This window comes from Agelaius tricolor, unplaced genomic scaffold (genome assembly GCF_023055355.1).
Source record: "Agelaius tricolor isolate 1412-34295 unplaced genomic scaffold, bAgeTri1.0.p SCAF_7, whole genome shotgun sequence".
In the NCBI taxonomy this organism is placed as follows: domain Eukaryota; kingdom Metazoa; phylum Chordata; class Aves; order Passeriformes; family Icteridae; genus Agelaius; species Agelaius tricolor.
Window position 1 is genome coordinate 15,866,185 of NW_027269267.1, and position 22,691 is coordinate 15,888,875.

At 41.5% G+C, this 22,691-nt stretch overlaps 2 protein-coding genes across 8 annotated transcripts in view; both read left to right on the forward strand.

The window, feature by feature from the left end:
- The window catches only part of BCLAF3 (BCLAF1 and THRAP3 family member 3), a 34,171-nt gene extending 17,331 nt beyond the window's left edge, over nucleotides 1–16,840 (forward strand). For 3 of the 4 annotated variants that reach the window (XM_071430420.1, XM_071430421.1, XM_071430422.1), the window contains exons 9-12: nucleotides 1,446–1,560; nucleotides 5,464–5,559; nucleotides 9,918–10,073; nucleotides 11,850–16,840. In XM_071430420.1, coding sequence (XP_071286521.1) covers nucleotides 1,446–1,560; nucleotides 5,464–5,559; nucleotides 9,918–10,073; nucleotides 11,850–11,879 — 397 coding nt within the window. In that variant the 3' untranslated portion in view covers nucleotides 11,880–16,840. The remainder of the gene's footprint in view (nucleotides 1–1,445; nucleotides 1,561–5,463; nucleotides 5,560–9,917; nucleotides 10,074–11,849) is intronic. The other variant, XM_071430423.1, reaches the window with a different exon arrangement.
- A 919-nt stretch (nucleotides 16,841–17,759) lies between these two features.
- SH3KBP1 (SH3 domain containing kinase binding protein 1) overlaps nucleotides 17,760–22,691 on the forward strand; it is a 212,791-nt gene continuing 207,859 nt past the window's right edge. For 2 of the 4 annotated variants that reach the window (XM_071430425.1, XM_071430426.1), the window contains exon 1: nucleotides 17,763–18,294. In XM_071430425.1, coding sequence (XP_071286526.1) covers nucleotides 18,291–18,294 — 4 coding nt within the window. In that variant the 5' untranslated portion in view covers nucleotides 17,763–18,290. Of the gene's footprint in view, nucleotides 18,295–22,691 lie in introns of all 4 variants that reach the window. The other 2 variants (XR_011679706.1, XM_071430424.1) reach the window with 2 other exon arrangements.

The window sequence follows — 22,691 nt, forward strand, 5'->3', positions numbered from 1 at the left end:
AGGACAAAGTTAGTTTGAAAAAGTTTAAGATTTTTAAACTCCTCAATGTGCCACATAACAGCATGCTCATGGTATTTTGCAGTTCTGTAAAAGCATTCTAGGATGAATATATTGTTTTGTTGCCCTACTGGTTTGGTAATAAAATGTGGAATATCAGCAAATAATTGGAATTTTTCTCATTCTTGGAGAATTTGAAAACTTAGATTTTTGGAATGGTGTTTTTCTCCTATGGATTCCTCCAGCAGGTTTGTTAAAGGTTTTTGCCCCAAAGGTGTTTGCTAACCTCACTCATCCTGTTTCACTTTAGAGAGAGGGACTGTTAATAGAAATGTTGATTATTGAATTTCCAGAGTGTAATAAGATGTATCCACACAGTAGTCATAGTTTCTTGTGCAGATTTTTCTTTGTGTGCTGTTCCTTGTTCATTTTAAATGCAGTCTGTAATAGCAACTAATGGCAATACACACATTTGGAAAAACAGACTTAAGAAGCTGTAGAAGAAATTTCTTGTATTTGAGATTCTTGAAACAAAAAAAAGTTAAGGTTAACACGTGGAGGACAAAATCCCTGGAATTCCTTCATTTCCCCCAGCACACTTCCCCAGTTACTGTCCAGCTTATCTTTTCTGAGAAGTGTAAATTTCCCTACCAAGTATGGATGTCCTGGAGTTTGTTGTCAGGGGTTCCAGGCTGAGGGCAGTAATGGCATGAGTGATATATAGAATTTTCCTGAGTTTGAGAGGCTTTAATTAAGCTCAGATGAGATACTGGCAGTGCCTCTGAGCTTATCAAGTGTGCTGCTGTTTTTTTCCTTAACTTGTTTTGGAGCTATGAAAACTGTTTCTGTGTGTTTTGTGAAATACAAATTCTGACTTCTGGTGGTTACTTTTCATGGTAAATACTTCATTTAGAAGTTTGCGGATGCATTTGTATTAGCAATATTCTTGGTAAAAAAAAAAAAAAAAAGAAACAACAAAACAGTAAAAACAAGCAAGCAAAAGCCCAAAGCCAGAATCAGCTGCTTGCTGAGGATGAAACTGGAGGATGTAGGTGTTGATCTGGAGCTTTGTGGGGCCGGGAATGCCATGGCAGGGCGCGTTCAGTACAAGGTGCGCGGGGCTGGGTGTGAGGGGCGCGGTGCAGGAAGCGCTGCCGCCAGCGGAGGGCGGCAGTGACCGCGCCGGGCCGAGCGGGGAGCGGAGCCGGGGCTTCCCCGCGCCGCGTCCCTGCTCCTCTGCCGTCGGTGAGAGGATACACATTGCTGTGGAATTCTGTGCGGTTCGAGCTGGGACTAGGAATTGCTTGATTGTCCTAGGAAGATTTACTTATAAGCTGGCACTTTGCATTTGTGATACGGATGCTAGAATAAGCTAGTTTTAAATACAGGGTGTTGATATGCTGTGGCTTTAGATATTAATTGTTCTCACTCTCTCTCACACACATCAGGAACCAGCAAAGCTGCAGTCTTTCAAAGTTGCAAACATCTCAAGTTGATGGTTTCCAAAAGCCTATGAAGTTCATTAAGCCACCTTTCAGGAAATTTATTGGGAGACCTCATCTGGTAAGCCTAAATGTAGAAATAGTAGCTCCTGCACTGTTGATGTATAATTAATATTTTGCTTCATTGTCTACGCTGATGTAAATTTAGCAATCTGTGATGTCTTGCCCTTTTAAATTTTGAGTGGGGCTTTTTATCTTCTGTCTGTGCTCAACAATAAAACTAGTCATAATTTCACAGTTCTAGTGCAAGAGCACTTTCTCAGGTATTTTTGAAGCAGAGATTAGTACATCTGAACTAAAACCACTCTGATACCACTCCTTTTCTTTTCATAAAAGAAGTTTGTGTCTAATATCACATTTCTTCCACATAATGGTGTAATTACCTAAATTATAAAATAGGAGGCCTTGTTATTGAGCAGATAATCTGAGCTAATGTTAAGTAGTTTGAGAAAAAGAATACTCTCCTGCATTCTAGTTGTCATTGGTACAAAGGGAAGGCCTGAATCTTGTGTGGGTGGTATTGTTACTGAAACAGTGTTTCTTTTCTCTTCATTATGATAAAAGTTCTGAAGAGCACTTATTTTAAATAAAAATGAGGAGCAAATCACAGAAATAACAAGAATTATCTGAAAAATGTTCCTGGGGATGAAATGTTAAACAATGCAATGTCACATCTCTTGAACATTGCATTTATGAAACCTAGTTTTGGACAATTATTCTTTAGGCTCTCTTTCTGCAGTTTACTTCAATACTGAAATGGGCAAGACAATAACATTAGGTCCAGTACAAATAAATTTGTCTCCTGTGGAAAGTTCTTTCTGAAGAATTGTAATCAGTTCCAGGTGCACGTGCTTGTTTAACCTGGGGAACTGGTGAGACCAGAAAAGCTTTTTTAATGTGTGCAGTATAATTCTAGGCCTTTTTTTTTCTAAACTTTTTTTTTTCTGATGGCTGCAAAATAAGTTGTCCTTTTTTAAGGACATAACAACAACTAACATAAGTTGTCATTTTTTATACACTGTAACTAATACCCTATGGAGAGGGTTCCAGGAGCCCATGGTACTTAGTTCTGAAGTCCATCAAAAGTAGCTTTCATGTAGTCAACTCTCAAGTGTAGCTGCTTTGCAGATAAAAAAGTGCCTCCTTCAGTGTAAAGAAACACAAGTTTTTAATGGCAAAAATCATTACTTATTCAAGACTAAGGTTCAGGTCTCCCAAAGCGCGTGCCAATGGCTCAGTAAGTAAGTGCATTGGGTCTGGAGCTCATTTCCCATGGCAGCCCTCCCAGTGCTGGGCTTTGCACTGGTGCAGACGGTGCTGGTAGCACAGCACTGTTGGGCTCCACATGGCAGGGCTGCCTCTCCTGCTTCCCACCCCACACCAGTGGGCTGGGCCTGGGCAAGACCTTGGGAGGGGACATAGCCAGGCCAGCTGACCCAAACTGACCATATGACCTCATCTGCTCAGTCAAGAGGAAGGAAATAATAAAAGCTCAGAGAAAGGAAGGAGAGTGTGGGAGGTAATTGGTTATTGTGACATTTATCTTCTGGAGCAACCACTGTGCACTGAAACCTGCCTTCCTGGGAAGTGGCTGCACATTGCCTGCTGGTGGGAAGTAGAGAAGAAATCTTACATTTTCCTTTGCATCTATGTGCAGTCTTTGCTTTTGCTTTATTAAACTGCCTTTTTCTTGACCCATGTGATTTCTAAAATTTTATTTTCTCCCTCCCAGCCCTGCTGAGGGGAATGATGGAGCTGCTTGGTGGGTACCTGGTATCCAGCCAAGGTCAACCCACCACAGTAGTACTGTAATGGCAAATAAAAAGGAGGTTGGTTTGAAAAAGACACTGAATTATTTCTGAATGTGGTGAAGATTCAGGAAGATTGCATTTTCATATTTAATAGTGAACTGCAAACATGCAATTTTTAGGAAGTCCTGCACTGCAGTAGAGAGTAATTCCTTTGGAACAACAGTAACTGTGAAAGCTCAGGTATTAAAAATGCAAGACAACCTAAAGACACAATGGCTCTTAATGGTCAGCCTTTCAGAAGCTGGTTTGCAGACAGGTAGAAAAGTAAAAAACTTTAGTTAAGTAATCAAAATATAATATTTGTGATGTTAATATTCAATAATGGGGGATTGAGCTTAAACTTGAGAAAAACTTAGGCCTGAAAGGTACAATTGTGTATCTAAGCTTCATTGTAAGATTTGTCCATTTAGCCTTTTACCCTACTGACAAAAGGAGGCTGGCTGAAGAGTGAAGCAGAAAATCAGAACAAGTATACATGTGTATTTCCCCTCCTCCTTTTTTTCTTTTTTATTTTTTTTAGGCCTCTGGTTTAAGAACTTCCTAAAAAGTGGTTTGGTGTACCTTTGCATCAAGTAGTTCTAATGTTAATATTTCTGTGAATGTACTTTAGTCTTAAGGAAGGTGGGGATGGGGAGGGCTGTATCCAGAGTTAATTAAGGCAAGCTTTATTTTAATTCCTAGAGGTTTATTTTGAACTATAATAGGAAATTCTTCTAATTTTTTTTTCACCTTGCTGGATTCCCAGCTTAAAGGAGGAGTGTACTTCAGCTAGGAGCTTCCTGATTTAATTGTGTTGTATGTAGAAAGTTAATTTGATTTTGTGGAGTGTCTTTATTTTCTTAGAATAAGGGAACTGGAAAGTTCTTATCTTTTTCTTGCAAAAGCCATTTTGATCTCACTTCATAAAATCTTTCTTCTTCTCTTTTTGTTCTCTGAATCCTTTCTTGTCAAGGCATTGTAAGAAGCTGAATAGTTGACTTGCAGGCAATAACATAGTCTAAAAAAGAAAAAAGAAAGAGAACTTAAATCCTAGTTAAAAGTTATCTTGGATTCTAACATCATTCCATTATATTTATAGCCCCCTCTCTCCCCACACCAGTATTAGCAGTTTTGCCAGAAAGGTTTGGTAGTTGTAGAGGATAGAAATTCTGGGAACAGCAAAGCATGCATTTGCATTTATTATTAAAGATTAGTATTTATGAAATATTTCAGGGGAGTTCTCTTCTTAGGTTCTTTTAAAAATGTATTTCAAGCTGATGAAATTTCCTCTATTAAGAGAGTTCAACAGCATTGGAGTGCTTCTGGGATTATTCAAGAATGGACCATAAACAAACAAATTTATTTAATTGCTTAGAGTTCATTAGCATGTTTGCTCTGTCTGCATAGAGGACTTCAATATATGCAAGTATGTGCCAATGCCTCTGTAAATATTGGTGATCATATGCAATGATGGATGAGAATGACATCTCCTAGAAGTAGCTGTCATAGGGAAAGTTGGAAAAGAGCCAAAGTGTGCAGGTAGGTCAATGAGGGAGTGCTCTGTTTTAGGCAACCACAGCTGTTTGGTTACAGCTGTTCAGTGTGTTGACACAACAATTTCAATACTAGCTGTCTGTGTAACTTGCTTTTGAAATTGTGCTTGTGTGGCAGGCAAGCAATTCTCAAATGCTCCCTTGAACTACAGAGTTAAAAGTAGCATTTTCTAAGGACCTCATTGTGCTACGCATTGTTTGTTTGCTGTGGAGGTGTGTGTGTGCTACACACTAAGGAGTGATGGCCATGTGCTAACCAGCAGCTCCAGAGAACCAATCCTGTCACCTTGTTCCTGATGCAAGCCATGACTGCTCTACTTGATACATGCATTTGTTCTGGGAGGGAGGGAGGGATGGAGAGCCTTAATGGTGTTGTCATCTGCTTAGATCTCCAAGAGGAAGGCATTCCAGGAGGATGGTCTGTATCATCTTTAGCTTCTGCTCAGGACTCTGCTGTCCCTTCAGCTCAATGCTCCTGTTACTCCTGTTCCTTCAAAGAGTGTCATTGTGTCAAACAGTACAAGACTGAATGTGTTGCATTATTTGTTAGTATAACCTGAACAATTTATATTTTTTCTTGAATAATTTATTAACATGAAGCTATAACTGTTTTCCTACTAGAATTCTTACTATGCTTCAAAATCAAGTGACACTTACCCCCACAGACGTATTAGAGGACACCTTGAAAATGCAGGACCCATCCGAAGGCACTTTAAGGTACAGATCAGTTTTTATAAAATGTTTGTTATATACAATGGTGGTTGAACCTGTTGAGTTTCGTAACAGGAGGCATTTATGAAGGTATTAAGTGCCATGAAAAAATAGTATCATCAAAGCCTAATTGTTTCTGTTGGAATAATGGGAGGCTTAGCTTTTAGTAGGTGAGAGGGCTGGCAGTGGATTGAGCAGGGCTGTCCAGTGTTCTATGCAGGCAGTTGAAATAAGTATGTTACTGCAGAGTCAGGAATAAGAAATGCAGGAATTGCACAATAAGTAGAAAACTCATCTATCCAAAACCCAAGCTGCTGAGCTTTTTTCCTTCACGTGACAGAAGCCTGAGCTTTTTCCAAAGACTGGAAGACGTGAGTTGTGTTACTTTCAAAACTGTATTACTGTTATTTCATTAACCTGTTCATGGAGGGATTTCTGGGGAAATAATGTCATGTGAATACCCTGCATACTGCTAGCTATGCATTAAAAAAAATTGAAAGTGAGATTTTATTCTTGGGACCTCAAGAAGGTAAAGAGATGGGCAAGTGTGCTTCTTTCTCAGGGAGAACAGTGGCCAACTAATGCCTTTTAATTGTAAAATGTATCCTGGGTTCAGCAGAAAAACAAAACATTTCCTTTTCTGCTGACAGCAGCATGCTCTGCATGAGTCCAGTTAGAATTGTTGATGTGAGAAAAGTATAAGTCAAATCTAAAACAGCTTTACACTAATTTTCGACTTGAAATTCCCCCTACATTTTTAACATGGGCTCTTACGAGTAAAGTAATACACAGAATAGATAGTCACCTTTTTTGTTTTGTAGATAGTGAAGTAAAATTTCAATGGCTGAGTAGCTGTCATTTTTGGATGAAACTTTGAAAGGTGGGGAAGTATAAATGTGGTTTGTGGGGTTTTTTTTCCCCCTTCTTTCCTCCCACTCCACCCCAAACATAAGAGCTGTTGGATATAAGAGCTGTTGGACAAAAAGACTTTCTCCAGTTTAGGTGTGCTTTGCCAGCCAACCTTAGTCAGATAGCTGAGCTAACACCAACATAAACTGCTGTCTTTATTCTGCTGGAGAAAGTCTTTTTCTAAGTTAAAAAGTTCAAAGTGTTCAAAGCCTGACACAACTATTTCAGCACCTTAGAAGATCATAGCCTGTTATTTTGTATCCCCTCTGTATTGTCAGCCTCCAGGTGATGGAGGAATCTTGCACTGACTGCTGGATCCCTGAGGCAGTGTTGGTGGTTGGTGCTCCTTTCATTTACATCACTCTGCAGCTCTGCTGATTGTACAAGCAGGAAAGTGTCCATTTAAGTTGTCACCTCACATAGATATGAATATCTAGTGATCTGTCCCAGGATGCTTTAATATTTATAGGGAAAATGGCATATGCACTTGTATTGCAGTTTGCTTATGTGTATAGCACTTTTATCATTGCCATGGAAACAGTGATGTTGATTTGACTTAATTTCTTTAAATTTTTATGTTTAAATTCCTTTTGCACAACAGTTTTCTTGCTGTGCTGTTGATGAAATAGAGGTGACTTGACTATCTTCTACACTTAGGACTTTCTTGGCTAATTATTTAAAAGAGCAGCAGCATAAAGAGAAACAAAAACCTCACCAAAAAACCCATATAGAATTCCATTCTCTGCCTTTCCCTCTCCCCACCTCCCAAAAAAAAAATCAAGCCCCACACAGTTTTTTCTTGATATATAAAATAAGGGCATTTAAATTTAGTAAGCAAACAGTGATGTCTACTCAGAGTATTTAAAAAAAAAAACATATGGTCTGCACTATATTTTTGGGAAAAGAAAAAACTGCTGTTCTAAAATACTTTATAAAGGATCTGGAGAAGTCTTACAAAATTTAAAAGGTCTTTTTTGTAATGACCCTTTATCATGAATCACTAAGTCAGCCTTTAAGCAAGTAAATGTAAAGTGATTTTTAAAACTAAACTGCATTCACTGCTTAAGAATAGTTCTGTGTGTTATTGGCTGTGGTGGGTTCACCCCTGCCAGCAGCACAGCACCACACAGCTGCTGCCACCCTCCCCTCAGCTCCCTTCCTCTCCCAGCAGGATGGGATGGAAAATGTGGAGAGCAAAAGTGAGAGAAGTCATGAGTTGAGATGAAGACAGTTTTAAGTAGTGAAGAAAAAAGTGATGCAAAGGCCGTCACTCACCATCTGTCACAAAGTGACTGATGCCCAGCTGGTCCCCAGGCAATGGCTACTTCCTCCAAAACCCCCTTCCCCCAGTTTCTGTTCCATAGGAGATCATATGGTGTATGACATCCCTGTGCTCAGCTTGGGCCACCTGTCCTGGCTGTGTCCCCTCCCTGCTTCTTGCCCACCCTGGTGTCCTTGCTGAGCAGCAGAGTAAGGAAGGAGGAAAAATTGTTGCTGCTGTGCAGGTACTGCTGGGCAATTGCCAAAGCACTGGTGTGTTACCAGTGCAGTTTTAGTCACAAATCCAAAACTCAGCACCATGCATGCTGCTGTGAAGAAAATTAACTCCATCCCTGCCACACAGTGCAGCCATATATATTTACTCATATACCCTTATTTTAGAGCTTCAGGCTCCTAGGGATTGTCATTAGCATTATTTATAATAGTCCTAATGTAAACCTGGATTGTCACTTCAGCAGACTCTTTTCTTATTTCTAGACCAAAAGTTTTGATGTTTTCCACATACTTTAGATTATCTTGTTTTGCTATAAGCTGTGTGTGACTGAGGTGCCTATTTGCCAAATATATATAATCTGTTAGCTTTGTCTGTAACTGATGCTCCTCTACAGTAATATTACTGCTGTGTCCTTCTCTCCCCACTTACAGAACATGTAGATGCTTAAGTTTAGATGTCTGAGCTGTTTATCAAGGCAATTTTCAATACCTTTCACCTTTTCCCCATCCCTTGCTTGTTCTAGTCCTTTGTTTATTGTCATACAATTGCAGTGGCAGACCACCAAGGCCTCCTTTCTAGTCACTGAAGTCAAGGGAACCATAGCAGGAATGGGGAAATGGGAACTTGAAGTGCTTTGTTCAGGGCATTATTCCAGCATTAAAAGTGCCCTTCAGTTTTCCCTGTGATAGGCACATAGCCATGTAACACAACCTAGTGCAAGGAAGTTCTTTGTGCCTGCAACTCTGATACTCTCCAGGAAAGTGATTGGCTCTTGCAAGTGTCCTCCATCAGAGTAACCCTGGGGGAATGAATGATGGGGCCAGATTCTCACTGGTCTCCTGCAAAGTAGGTGGGTGAAATGATTTGTGAAGTAACAGAACCTCTACATTTGCATAAAGAAACCTCTGTTCTATGCAGTTCTTTCTTTATTGTTCACCAGCCACACAGTGGAAAACACAGTGGAAAAAGTGGTTCTAAAGTTATTGCAATCTCAGAGCATGTGATTTTTCTTGAAGTGATCCTTACTCTGTCAAAAGGAGACATTTCACCAAAGCAATTTTGTCATGCTCAAGAAGGGCTGTTTCTGTGACATATTTTGTTTTCTCCTGCTCTTCAAAGGTGTTTGTAAAAGATAAGAAGAATTTATATGGCCTGAAGGTTTTCTCTGGTTGTAGATGAAAACCCATTGTTTAAATTTGGAGTGGCTGTTGAAAAACTTAAAATGGCAGTGTTGGAAAACTACGGAAAATTATGATAAATAACATCTTTATTACTCTAAAGATATTTACTGCCTATTTTATTGGAGGTCTGAATGCCTAGGAATGAAAATATTTTTCAAACTTTAGCTGCTGTGATCAGTGTTGATCTTGCTATATCCTTTCTGTGTTTTTATAATGCCTGTCACCTTTAAGTCTTCTGATACCTCTGTGGCCTCTGCTCCTAGTCCCACACTAGGTTAGTTTGCAGTTTTCCAGTGTGGAGGTATCAAAGGCATAGAAAATGCCTGTGTGTTCAGACTGTCAGACATTAAAGCTCTAGGAAAAACATGTGTACTGACTTGTGTTAGTGTGACACTGTAGGCTCAATGTGTGCCTGCTGCAGGCTTGGCATCACTGAATTTGGTAGTGGCAGTGAGGTGTTGTCTGAAAGTTTTTTGTTGATGGACTGTGCCTCATTAACGGTTGAAAAATGTTAAAATGTTGTACAATGCATTTATTTTTTTTCTACAAGGAAGATAATTTCAGATGTTCTAAACAGCAAGTGCAATAAAACAGTTCTTTGAGCCCTGTGGTCTAAGAAATAATACATGGACATAAAGGAAAAGGGTGTGCACTTGCAAATGCATGCTTCTGTCATTGAGTACTGGAGGTTTTACATATGTATAGCTGTAAATATGAACTTTTTGAGTTTTGGTGCCCTCATTTTGCAACTTTTTTCTTCCTTTCCCCCACCCTTACAGAGCAACTTTGCAGATGGCCGTTTGCAATCCCATTATAAATCAGGCTTAGTGCAGAAGGGTTTATATATTCAGGCTAAGTACCAGCGGTTACGTTCTGTTGGTGTAAGGGGATTTGCCACTAATAAATTCAGAGATGGATTTTTGAGGAAAGAAAAGGTAAGGTGGATTAATTTATTTTTTACTGAACCGTTTGTAAAATATGCATATTCATAAGATCCATTTCAATTTTTAAATCTCCATGGGATGACTTGGGTGGGATTTCCTGGGATGTTGGCTCTTTGTACTTCACTGGCAAACTTGACTGTACACTCTTGTTTCCTCTCTGTTTATTCTATGGAAACTTGCTGAAACTTGCTTTGTGTAACTGCAAATCAGAGGTGCCCTCAGAGATTCTGTGGTTCCTTCTGTTTCAGTATTTTTTTCTCAAGCTCAGCTGATTTCTCTTCCTACTGACAGGACCAGAAATTGTGCCTTTGTGAAACAAAATATTCTGTCCTGTTTAATCTAAGAGAAGGATATTAATAATTTTTTAATACATGTGTGCTTCTCCTTTTTGTTATGTTACCATAATTATGTGCTTTAAAGCATTCACTGGGGTGCTAATCTGAACAAAATTTGCTGTACAATATAATGTCTTGTGTAAAGTGGTTTGATAAGCTTAAACTTTGATTTGCAGAGTGTATGGGCCAACAATAATCTTGAACTGCAGAAGAACTTTTGAGCCATATAAAATGTTGCAGCTTTTGTGAGGATCCGTAGTTAAAACATACTAAATCCTTTATTAGAATTGATCAAAGTAGTATGAAGTTATTTGTGACATTGGGGAATTGGATTATATGAGCTACACAGCCCCTTGCAGCTCTGTGCTCTGTGTGAGTTTTTGTTTTGTAATTCTGTGTCCATCCAGCTACAAGTAAACACACTTGAATAAATAAGCATTTGTAGTTGGATTAGAGTTTAGCTCTTGGAGCACAGAAGCACCTTAAAGCACAGGTTCTTACGGCTGTTTGCAAAATTCCTCAAGTTTACAGGCCAGTGGGCAGAAGAAAAAGCTCCCAAAACCCCTTAAGGAAACACACTTGTAAGAAACAAACCAAACCAAACAAACAAAAACCACCCAACTATCAGAAAGAAAACTAAGCACTTGAAACAAGGTAAAGAGATCACTTGTTACTGAAGTATCTGGGCAAATATATCTTCTATTTACATGGGCTCTGAGAAGTATTATCTTTGAAGGCTAAATTGAATTGGAATTAGTGGAAAATAGGAGAAAGATATTCCCCCCCCCCCCCCCCCAATTATGACCTTGTAAAATGGGTATAGCAATGTTACAATTTTGTTGTTGTGAGCAATTTCCAGTGTTCTTCTATAATTGGCTGTTAAGATTCTTGTCTGGAACCTATAAAGCATACTTAAAACATGCTGGCTGCTAGATACTGAATCAGAGACTCATCAGTGACTTCTGAATTTTATGGGACTTTTTACAGCTGGTGAATTTGAGTGTGTGTGAGTTAAAGTAAAATAAAACTTGAAGAATAAGTATTACAACCATTTTCTTAACAGCATACTGTTTGCTGGTTGGCTAATTCTGAAAAACCAAAACTGTTCCTGAAATTGTAGCATTTTGCCTATTGTAATGATAAAACTTGTTAGGATCTGTTAAACAGGTCTGAACATCTTTATTTCACTTTATTTCACTTGAAGTAATAATGATGCATATGTATTTTTTAAGGTAAACTATAGTTTACCTTAGTAAACTATATAGTAAAACTTAGTAAAACTATATAGTTTACCTTAGTAAACTTATAGTTGTGCTTTTTGAGTCCGTAATTGAAAGAACCTTGCATTTTACATACAGAACTTAGGAAGGTTGGGAGGGGTTTTCTGCTATTACAACTGACAGTAATGATTTTCTTTTTTTTCTCTGTGTAGGGAAATCTAAATATTGCAACAGAAACCTGAACTGAGCTGAGATCCTGAAGTTGAAACAGATAACAAAGCAAAAGAAGCATCTGTTCAGTTTTTGACAACTTTCTCAACACTTAAAAAAGGATAAAGGAACTAATGCTGTAACTTTCTTGATTAAAAAAATAACTTTATTTTGAATGCTGCAGAACTTTTTTACAGTTTTAATAATTGCTTTTAAAGTACAGTATTCAATTGAAACATCATATTATGTACCTTTAGTTCTGTGTGCATACGAGTCTCAAGTAAGGAAGTCATTGAAGGGAGTCTTATTTATTGAATACTTTTTCTCCAAGCATGATGTTACAGATGGAACTTGAGTTGTTATACCTAGAGGTTTCTATGTTGAAAGTTTATTGCTAATGTAATAATAAAAAAGAAAAAAAAAAGTGCCTGAATTGTTTGGTAATAGCACATTAGCTCAGGATTTTCCAATTAATGACCTTTTAGGTTGTGCAATAGATTTTACACCTCTGTTCAGTCATTTCCATAAAACAGTATTTTGTATTACTTTGGATTAATAATACACTTGGATTTCTGATGTGTATATACATTTCTAAATTGTTAGAATGTTGGGACAACTTTCAGCATTTGGTTAAAATTAATGGTAACAGGCAGTTATGTAAAGTACTGTAGCAGTAGCTTATAACTGCACTGAAAGCATGCTTGGGTTTGTTAGAAGATTGGTTGGTCTGTATTCAAAATTATTCTGTCTCATATTTCAGTGTATGAGATTCTTGACCAAGCCACATGTTCTCTAATCATTTTCATCATAAATTATTTGATGATTTTGTGAATTCTAAAATTGGCGCCTGAAGTATTAAATTACAAGAAAACCAAAAAATGTAAGTTTTTGAAAGCGTGTCTTCTAACAAAGAAATTGTTCATAATTGAAACTGCTTTAAATGCAGACAGCTGGTGATTTTGTTCTGAATGGTTCTCTGAAGTTTACCATACTGCAGTATTGTTAGGCTGTGTGCAAAACTCAAATAGCCAGACCTGTTTCATAAGCAGCTATAAACAGTATTGTGTTTATTTCCTGTTTATAGCCCTTGCCTTAATTCATTATCTATGGTAGGGTTGTGTGTATGTATTGCAGATCTGTTCAGGCTTCTTATTGACAGTAAATTAAAGATGCATAGCACGTAGTCTTAAGAGAAGTTCTTTTTCAAGAAAAAAGTTAATTCACAATATCTTCAATACATGCAAGCAGATGTATTTCCATCTAGAATGAAGGCTGGTCTCAGTTGTGGCTGGTAGACCAGAATTCCAGTTCTGGGTTAGAGGTATGTTCACAGGAAAGGAAATTTGTTTTTTTGGGTGGAAAGCCAGGATGTGATTTCTGCATGCTTTTTTGTAATGTTTTTTTCCACAATGCCTTCAGTAGAGAGACTGTTTGAAAATGTAATTATGGTTCAGAACAGCTAAAATTATTGTGACTTGAGCTCTTCAGTTTCATGGGTGTTCTGCTTAGCGTTCATAGGGAATAAGGCAGGAAGAGTGCAACATTCATTGATGTCACCGTCATTCAATGATAACATATGGTTTGTTTCTAAAACACAGGTTTTCAGTTTAAATAACAATCATTAATAATTTAACTAGTTTTTTCAGTAACTTTAAAATGCATGGACAAAATGGGAATTGGAAGGAAAGGAACTCCCTGGACAAATAGAGGCAGGCAACCTTCTGCAGATAAGAAAGTGGTTTTTTACTTAATGCTGTCAGTGATTAATCTGGCAGAGTCATCCTGTGTAGATATACTGGGAGATAAAAATAAGGAACTGAAACAACAGGTTAAATGAGTTAACCCAAAGCAAATGTGGAGTAGCTGCAGTTCTGATCAGGCTGCTGGCAGGGGAGTGCAGCACCTGCCCTGCTGAGAGGGGCAGGTTTACCCTGAAGCCAACAAGTCCTTCACACTGCTCTGAATGTGCACTGTAAAAGATGTGAGAAATGAAACCATTTATGATACAGGACAAACTACTGAGGCTGTGTTGTCTTATTCAACAGGATACTACTGTGTCTGTAAGCTTCCTGCAGTGTTCTTATTAAATTCTGGAAGAGAACTCTTTGTTGAGTAAAGTGGGGAAAGTGGATACATGAAGAAACTTCTGACATGGTAGTTTTGCTAACACTGTTTGGAAGTAATGCTGGAGTAGTCAGACTTCAGTCAGTTAATGCTGCTTTAACCAGGTTTCAAGATATGACTGACTCCTGATTTTGTGCTTTATTTTATCTATGCATGGTTAATTTGTTTTGTACATTACAGTTTAGCTTTGTGTTTATTTCTGCAACTGGGAGCAACGTATTGCAAAGAAGTTTGTGGGTTTTTTGGCTTGTTTGCTGACTTTGGTCCCCCCCACCCCATGATCCTAAGATGAATGTCATGAAATGTAGTCACTGTTTCAGTTGGTTTATCTTTTGTATGATTCCATTTGCTCAAATCACATTTTTACTGATAATTTTACTTAAATAGTTTTGGATTCTGTCATGATAGAACCTCTTATATTCTAAAAAACGCACACAGGAATAATGACTTTAATAAAAATTCATGGCTTAGGTGCTAGAAGCATCTAGTCTATGATATGATGTGAGACATTGCTATGTAGATATATCTTTGTGAATTACAGAGACTTGTGTGTATATACTCATACCCAGTTCAGCTTGTTTATTGTTTTAGCACAGAAAATTGTTGTACTGGAATACAGTGTTTGATTGAGGGCAATGTATTGAAGTTACTGTTTGGGTTGTGAAGGCACAAGGAAAAGGCTTCAGTAGAAGAAAGGTCAATTTACTTGAATAACCTGGTGCCTTTCAATATTGTGACTGCATTGTAGAAAACACATGTACAAAGACTTAAGTTCGTTGCAATCTTTCTAGTGAGAGCATGGACTGATAACAGTTCTTGTTAAAACAACTGTTTACTTTAAATAGGTGTGTAAGCCTCTGTAGGAAAACAGTGACTCTTTCATTAGTAAAGTCTGTCACTGCATTGGAAGAGCAAGTTAAAAATATGATTGTCTTAAGAGCTTTCTAGCTTTCTGTTTTACACTTTGAAAATACAAATGTGAATTGCCTTTGTTTTGTTTAGCTTGAAATGGCTGTTAAATGCTGTCATTTTCAGTTGTTCACATGTGAAATTTTATTTTTAATTGCTATCCAAAACGTAATGGGTTTAATATGACTAGAGTCTTCCTTTTAAGTGTCTGAAATACTAAGTTGCTATGATGTTTGCATTTATATTGCTGATCCATTTAATTTTTGCATAAATTGATTAGAATACTTATTTTAAATTTGTAATTATTGAGTTCACAAGGTTCACAAAATTCTGGGCCAGTAAGAAGCAACATATTTGCAAGGTTTCTGTAAGCCTGCCTTAACTAATAATTGCATGTTTGAAATAATTTTACCTGATGGATATAGATGGTCTTGAGACTTGAACATAGCTGTCTCAACTCAGGTAACTAATAGCAGAGGATAGGAGTAAGTCCAGCTGATCCATCACCTGCTGTGTAATGTTTACCTGCTCCCATCTTCCCTAGGGCCCCAGGCTGAAATGCTGAGTTTTATTTAAATGAGCTTAGTTGCTTTACAAACAGAACCAAACCCCAGGATTACACTTTTGTGGCATTAGAGGCAGAGTTCTCAAAACTTGCTTGTTATGCATCAGAAAGTAATTTTCTGCCATGTCTGTGAAATGGATAATGAGAGTCTCTTGAAGAAGATGATAAAAGATCATAACAAAGGAGAGACTGATTTCTCAGTATTCACCTTAGAAGACTGTAAATAGAGGGATTTCTTTAATTTCCTTGCTTTCCTGAAGGAAGGCATTTCCCATACTGTGTTGAAATCCACCTCTTGCCTTTCTTTAAGCATCTGAACAGCAATCTACAAGGTTCTTTGTGGGAGAGCCCTCTAAAAGACAGACTTCAGACTTGCATCCTAATGAATCTGAAAAAAAGATGTTTCTGCACGTAACTCTGGCCCTTGACAGACTTCATTCCATTGCTGCAGAATTTGAAGATAAGATGTTCTTCAGCCTCCTTTCGAAGGAAGGAAAGAATAAAAGCCATTTCAAGATTGTTGAAAGCCTCCTTGTGACACTTGATTCCCTAACAGACCTTAAGGATAGCCATGAACATTTAAGTGTGTTCTGTTTTGAGCTTTGTGAACATTATTTTTCAGTTTCAAGATCAGAGAAAACTTGTCATAACACCTGCCCCTTCCTTCCATGCCTGGTGGTTTTTGTTGGAGGGATTTTGAGTAGGTATCTAGACACGTGGTTTAATAGCCTGCCACTTTTAATGCAGTTTTCTTCTGTTCACTGTTCATTGCTCTGAATTTTGTCTAAGCAGTCTGAATCTCATGTTGACTTTTTAATATTTCATTTTCTGTAAATAATGTAGTAGATGGCTTTCATTTTGTGACTGGCTTCTCACATCTTTAGTATTGAGGGAGGAGGCAGTGGAAAGAGTTGTTGTTCAAGTGTGTTCTTCAAGGAATAAAAAAAGCCTCATTGTTTTGTTTTAAGAATAGCAGGAATTTTTTACTCCCAGTTGAATGAGGGGAACTAATGTCCACTTCTAAGGAATAGATTGTTGATGTTATTTATACTGTAGTTTCTCAAGGACTGTCTAATGTGTGTGTGTGTACGTGTATGTGCACATGGAAACACACTGTTAGAGAAGCCTTTAATTATTTGTAAGTGTGGATAAGAAATGACATTTTTAAACTACTGAAGCTGGAGTTAAATGCAAATGCATTTTAAGTCTGTAGTCTTTGAGTCCATGACGGTGCTTTTGACAATGTTACTCCATATCTAAAAGCCTCGTTCATAAGGATATATAGTAAGATGTAGGTATGTTTATATGTATGTTTAACATAGTTTATATAAAATAAATGTAAATTTTGTTTCTACAGACAATAAATGTTTTCACGAAATTTTTACTTATAAATAATTCAGTTATTTGATTCAGTAGTTATTAATGTTTGGTGTAATTTTCAGGGTAAAAAAAAAGAAAAAGCTTTTTTCAAAATCTCTTGTGCAGGGAGTGGAAAGTGGCAGTTTTCTGTTTTCATGCACAAATTAACTACCTGAGGTAAGAACAGGCTCGTTTTGCTGCTGTTTCATTAATAGTCAAGGTGCTCATGCTGTAAAATGTTACCTATACTTTAATACCAGCTTTTATTTTTTTTTAAATCCGCGCTTCTCCTCTGCTGCTATTGTAGGTTTTTTCCCAAGGGTCTTTACCTGTGGGAAGGCGTGCCTGTGCAGAAGCCTCCCCACCCTCCTTCCATGCCTTTCTGTCCAAACATGTTGCTGATGTGTGCGCACTGTTACTGTAGCAGGGGTTTCGCATCTTCCTGCGGTACGAACACTCCGTGTTCCTGTGCCACGCTGCTCTTTTTAGTGAAGCATCAACACTACCCCAAAGGCGCTCTTCACCTTCGCTTTTTGTCTTCCTTTCTTCCTTCCCTGCTCCTAAACCCAAACCTGGAGCGGTGTGTGCGGGGAAGGTGGGCCGGGCAGAGACGAGGGGCGCTTGCGGCGCTGCCGGTGCCTGTCCCAGTCATTCGCAGCGCCCCGGGGCCAGGGCCGGGCCGGGCACGGCTGCCGGGGCCGTGCGCGGACGGGGCAGGTGCGGAGCCGGGATGCGCGGTTCGGAGCCTGTCCCGCCGCCCGGGAGCGCTCTGGGTCTTCCCCCAGCGCCCATCGAGGACGCGCCCCGTCCCCTCCCTGTGCCCAGGGAGTCCTGCCCCGAGAGGGCGGGAGCCAGCCCGCTCCCCGCCGGGGCTCCGCTCCTCGCCGCCCCTGCCCCCGCCGGGACCGCGGCGCGGCTCCGCTTCCTGCGCCCTCCCCGCCCTCCTCTCCCGCCGGCCCGAGGCGGCGCAGCGGCTCTGGCGCAGTCTCGCGACACTTCCCGCAGCGCGGAGCCGGAGCCGCCGCTCGCCGGCAGCAGCAGCGGCAGCCGCGGCGCTCGCTGCCCTGCCCGCGCCTGGGAGCCCGAGCCGCTCCCGCCCCGCGCCCCGCCGCGCTCACCGCCCGCCCCTGCCGCGGCTCGGCGGCACAGGCTCCTCCGGGCGCTTTCGCCCTGGGCTGCCTTTCCCGGCGGCAGCCGGGACCCAGGTGGCTGCAGGAGCTGAAGGCTGAGCCCCTTCTCTCGCCTGATTTCTGTATATTTCATTTTTCTCACACACGCCGAGGGAGCCGCGGCGCAGGACGCAGGATGCAGCCCGGCTGCGGCGGGTGCTGAGCGCGGTGGCCGCCGGAGGAGGGAGCGGCTCTGTCAGCGCCTCCGCTCCGCGCGGCGGCGGCTCGGGCGGTCCCTCGCCCCCTTCCTCGTCGTGGCTACCCGCCCCAAACTTTCAGCCTGTTGTCGCTGCCAGGCGAAGCCCAGCTCGACATAAATGGGTGAGTTCAGGCCGCCGAGGTGGCGGTGCCGCGGGCCAGCTGGGGCTCCCGGCTAGCCGGAGGGGTGCATGTGCCGCTGGGGGCGGTGGGAGGGAGGTGGCCGCCACCGGCCTCCGCTCCTCCGCCTCACGGCTTTAACTTCTCCTCCCCTCCCCCGGCCGAGGCAATAATTGTTTTCATGTGACAGGCGGAGAGGTCGGTGTTGGCGGCGGCGGGGCGACGGCCGGGCGCCCCTCGGGGCTGCCGCTGTGGGTGCTCCCGAGCGGGGCTGACGCGGTTACGAACCCTCCCGAGCATCCTGGCCTCGCCGCCTTCCCGCCGGGCACGGCCCTCCCCGGGCACTCTGGGGTGTGGTGGCACCGGGCCGGGCCGGGCGGAGGGAAGAGACACCTCCGTGCCGGGCGCGCAGGTTGCGCTCCGAGGGTTGCGGCGGGGAGGGATGCGTCGCCCGTCGCTGCCCCGCACTGCCCCGCACTGCCCCGCACCGCCCCGCACTGCCCCGCACTGCCCCGCCGGGCGGGGGCGGCCGCCGGGGTCCTTGTAGCCGCGGCGCGGGGGGCGGCCGCGTTCGGCTGCCGCTGCCCGTGAGGTGTCACCCGCGGACTTCGGGAAGAGGCAGCGCCTGGATGCCCGGGCCGGGCTGGGCAGCGCCCGTTACCTGCGCAGGGGCAGGCAGGGAGGATGGGGTGAATTGTCCCCTGATGCGGGCGAGGAGGCGGCAGCGGCGGTGCCAGGCGCGGGCTGAGCGATGCGCCCGGGGAGTGCGGCTGCCCTGGCTCGCTCTGCCCAGCGCGGTGCCCGGCGGAAAATGACGGATGGCGGGAACAAAAGAAGCGGCAGCTGTCGGTGGGCAGCCTTGGTGCACACACCGGCCGGCGTCTGGAGACAGCAGCGAGCGGTGCTCCGAAACAGCGGCTCTTGGATGTCCCCAGGCCCCCCGCTGCCCGCTTCGCTCACGGCGGCGGAAATGCGGTCGGACTGTGGGGAAACCTAAGGGCAGCATCACCGAAACGACTGAGTATAATGCTTGATGTGGGAGGACATTTTACAGTTCACCTGTTGTAATACAGTGACGTTGGGAATACAGTAGGAAATAAATCGCCCCTTTGTTCTTTGAGAGATTACTTTGCGGGGTGCTAAGGGAGCGATGCACAGCTGCTCTACCCGTGTGTTACCAGATTAAGCACAAGCTTTTTGCTATCGACTTTGAGTTATCCCTCCCGTTCGGGCTGAGATGGGCTCATCCCTGTGCAGCTCGCTCGGCCCTACGGATCTGGCTGAGCCCGGCCGCTGCTGCCGAGGGTAGGCCGGCATCCCCGGGGGCATTGCAGGAGCTGACTGGGGGCATTGCAGGAGCTCCGGCAGGGCTGCTCTGCCGGCTCACTGACACGGCTCTCAACTTCTGTCTTCTGTCACAACAGATACGGTTTTAAACATAGCGTTGTATTGAGAGGTAGGGTTTGTAACTGCTGAATAGAGCAGAATCTGTACTCAGTAGGGCATGTCATAAGAATTTTTTTAAAATTATTTTTGGTTTCTTATCTTCTTCCAATGCATTTATTTCTTACTAACTTTATATTGTGATACAATAAGGCTTTTCTGATTTCAATTGGCTCCATAGTCCAAATACTAGCCTTCATGGTTCGAAAGGTTAGGTAAAGCAATAAAGAACCAAGAAAGTGATTTGCATTGATAGAGCTCTAGGAAGGTTTTTAATACAGTAACTTGGTAGTAAAGGCTATCTTTTTTCTTTTTACTCACCCATCCCTCTCTTGGACAGTGATCCTACACATCTGGTTTCTTTAAAGCTCATTTGGGTGATGACTTTCCCAAATCATCATGATTCAGTCATACTTTGCTTTGCAAAATGGGACTGGAGGGAAGGTAGATATGATTTAATATTTGTTCATATCTTTAAATGATAAGTGATTCTTAGTTTGCAAATAAATAGAAAAATTGTGCAAGGAGGTGAAGATATGCATAGTATGAAAGTAAAATCTTTATAGGAGATATCAAATGAAAGCAGTTTTATTAAACACATTTTTAACATAGTTAACATTTTTGTAAGGTATCTCAGATACAGAAGAGAATAGGTGAATTCTTTGTGTACTATTCCTACTAGGAATTTGTGTACTAATCCTACTCAGGATTCCTAATTTTTTTTTTTAGATTACTTCTAAGCCTTCTTATATTAACCATTTATGTTTTCTCAGTGGCATTGCAGGGTGTTTTAAGCCCAACCCTGTGCATGTGTATATATTGGGTGTATGTTACACGTTCCTGTTTACTGAGATTCAGTGCTTCTTTACAGCACACACCCCAAACCTTACAAGAAATACCTCATGTAATTGGTGTTTTATATGAGCTCTTCCATGACATTATAGGCAGAGTACATTAAAATTAATTAATTTGTACTTGGAATGGACTTCTCAGGAGAGTTGATTGAAATAATGGTACAACATAAAAAGGGGGGGGGATAAGGCAAAGATCTTGAAGGTAATCATGGATGCAGTGAAACAAGCTTGGTTCCTCTCCTTAAATGTTTGAGAAATGAAGATGTGTTTTGTAGGGACTTGTGTGTGGGAGAGAGTTGTTTGTTTGTTGTTGCTTTTGGGTTTGTTTTGTTCTGGTTTTGTTTTGAAACTACTTAGACTCAAGTATGTTCAGGGAACTCAGTCTTAACTGCAAGAGCATGGGGTGTCCACATATCAGACTGTCCTGAAGTTGAAGGTGCAGAAAACAAAGTAGATATGGGGAAACCTGGTTTGGAATGTACTGCTTATCAAATTTAGAAAATGCAAGATTAGAAGTGTGATTTTAGAGAGCAGTGTTTAACTGCCATCATCACGAAGCAGCTGTGCAGCTCCTTCTGTCAGTCGAGGCACACCTCCCAACTTCTGCAGTAAATGAAGGAAAATCCTTTCTTCTGCTGTGCAGCCTTTGCTCATGTTCAGAGCACAGCCAGTTAAATGAGGTGTGGGTCCTGTATTATAACGTTGCAATGAAGCTGTGCAGCTGAAACCTTCATCACAATGCTTAAACACTTCCTTCATCAGTATTTTTTCATCTAAATGTTTTTCAAGGTATTTTTAAAGCTCTGCTGTTTGGAAAGGGGAAGAGAGGAAGTGCTGCTTTTGTTTAGTGAAATCACATCCATCACCTCTGCTGCCACCATAGTTGGGAGTTTGGATCCAGAGAGAGCCTTGTGCCCTTTGAACCACTTAAATTACTTCCCCTGGCAGACAGCTGTTGTCTGTGTGGTTTTACATAATTGGTTGAGAAAGGTGCTTGCTGTGGAATACTGCAGCTGGTTTGTACACACCAAAGGAATATTACATCAAGAAGTAATGCAATCAAAAGAATTCAGTCTATGTGAGAGTGTGATTATTCTGTACTACTTTCAATCCCTTTTTCTGTTTTTACTATTATTTTTTTTTTCATTTTCTAAATTCTTCTCTATCCCTTGCCCTCAACTTTCCCCCTCCTCTGTTTCTCTTTACACATTTCAGCCTTGCTGCTTCCTCTCCCTTCCTCTCTCTTATCACAGCATCAACAGAGGGAGTGCTCTGAGCACATTTCCTGTGTGTGGGGCCAGGCTGACCCCCAGCACCAGGGCTGTGCCCCATCCAAACTCCTGCTTGGCCCCATGGAGACACCTGGGGAGTGCTCACTGCAGCAGGAGCCCTGGGGAGTGCAGCTGGTGAGCTCCAGCAACCCTGCTCTCCCATCTAAAATGATGAATTATTGAGGCCTGAGCTTAGCAGAAGTTGTACACAGAAGATGGTAGGTGTGCTTGTGGTTGCCTTTCCAAAATGGTGGAGATATTGGAGCCTTTCAGTAAAATAGCTGTAAGCTTTTAAAAATAGAAATAGTATTTGCCATTCCAGTCATCCTTGAAGGCAGTTGAACAGTTTCAGCTGAATAAGGAAAAGTAAGAAGAAAGATGATTAGCATGATTTTTTCACTTTGATTTCTTTTTTTAAAATAAGGTTTTAAGCAACTGTAAAGTGGCTTTATAGGAAAAAAAATGTGCAAAAATCCTTCCCAACTCGTAAAAAGTCTTTATTCTCCTCATAGGGAGTGTTACTGATTTTAATTCTTCTGTGGTCCTTGGTAGGTTTGTTTCTCACAAGAAGGCAACAACATTGGAGCTGTTCAGGATCAGGTGTCCAGTGGTTTGGTGGCATTATACAGCCTGTGAATGGCTAATGAGCAGAGTTCCAGTGGAGTTTTCGTGAACTGTAATAAAATACTTTTAGTAATCTGTATAAAGTTTCATTTAAAAATATCTGGTATGAAGTTTTTTTTTCCCTAGAAATCAAGAGATAATGACACTACTGTCATAAAAGGTTGTCAGAGCTGCCTTCTATATGGATCAAGATAAGGGATGGAAATAA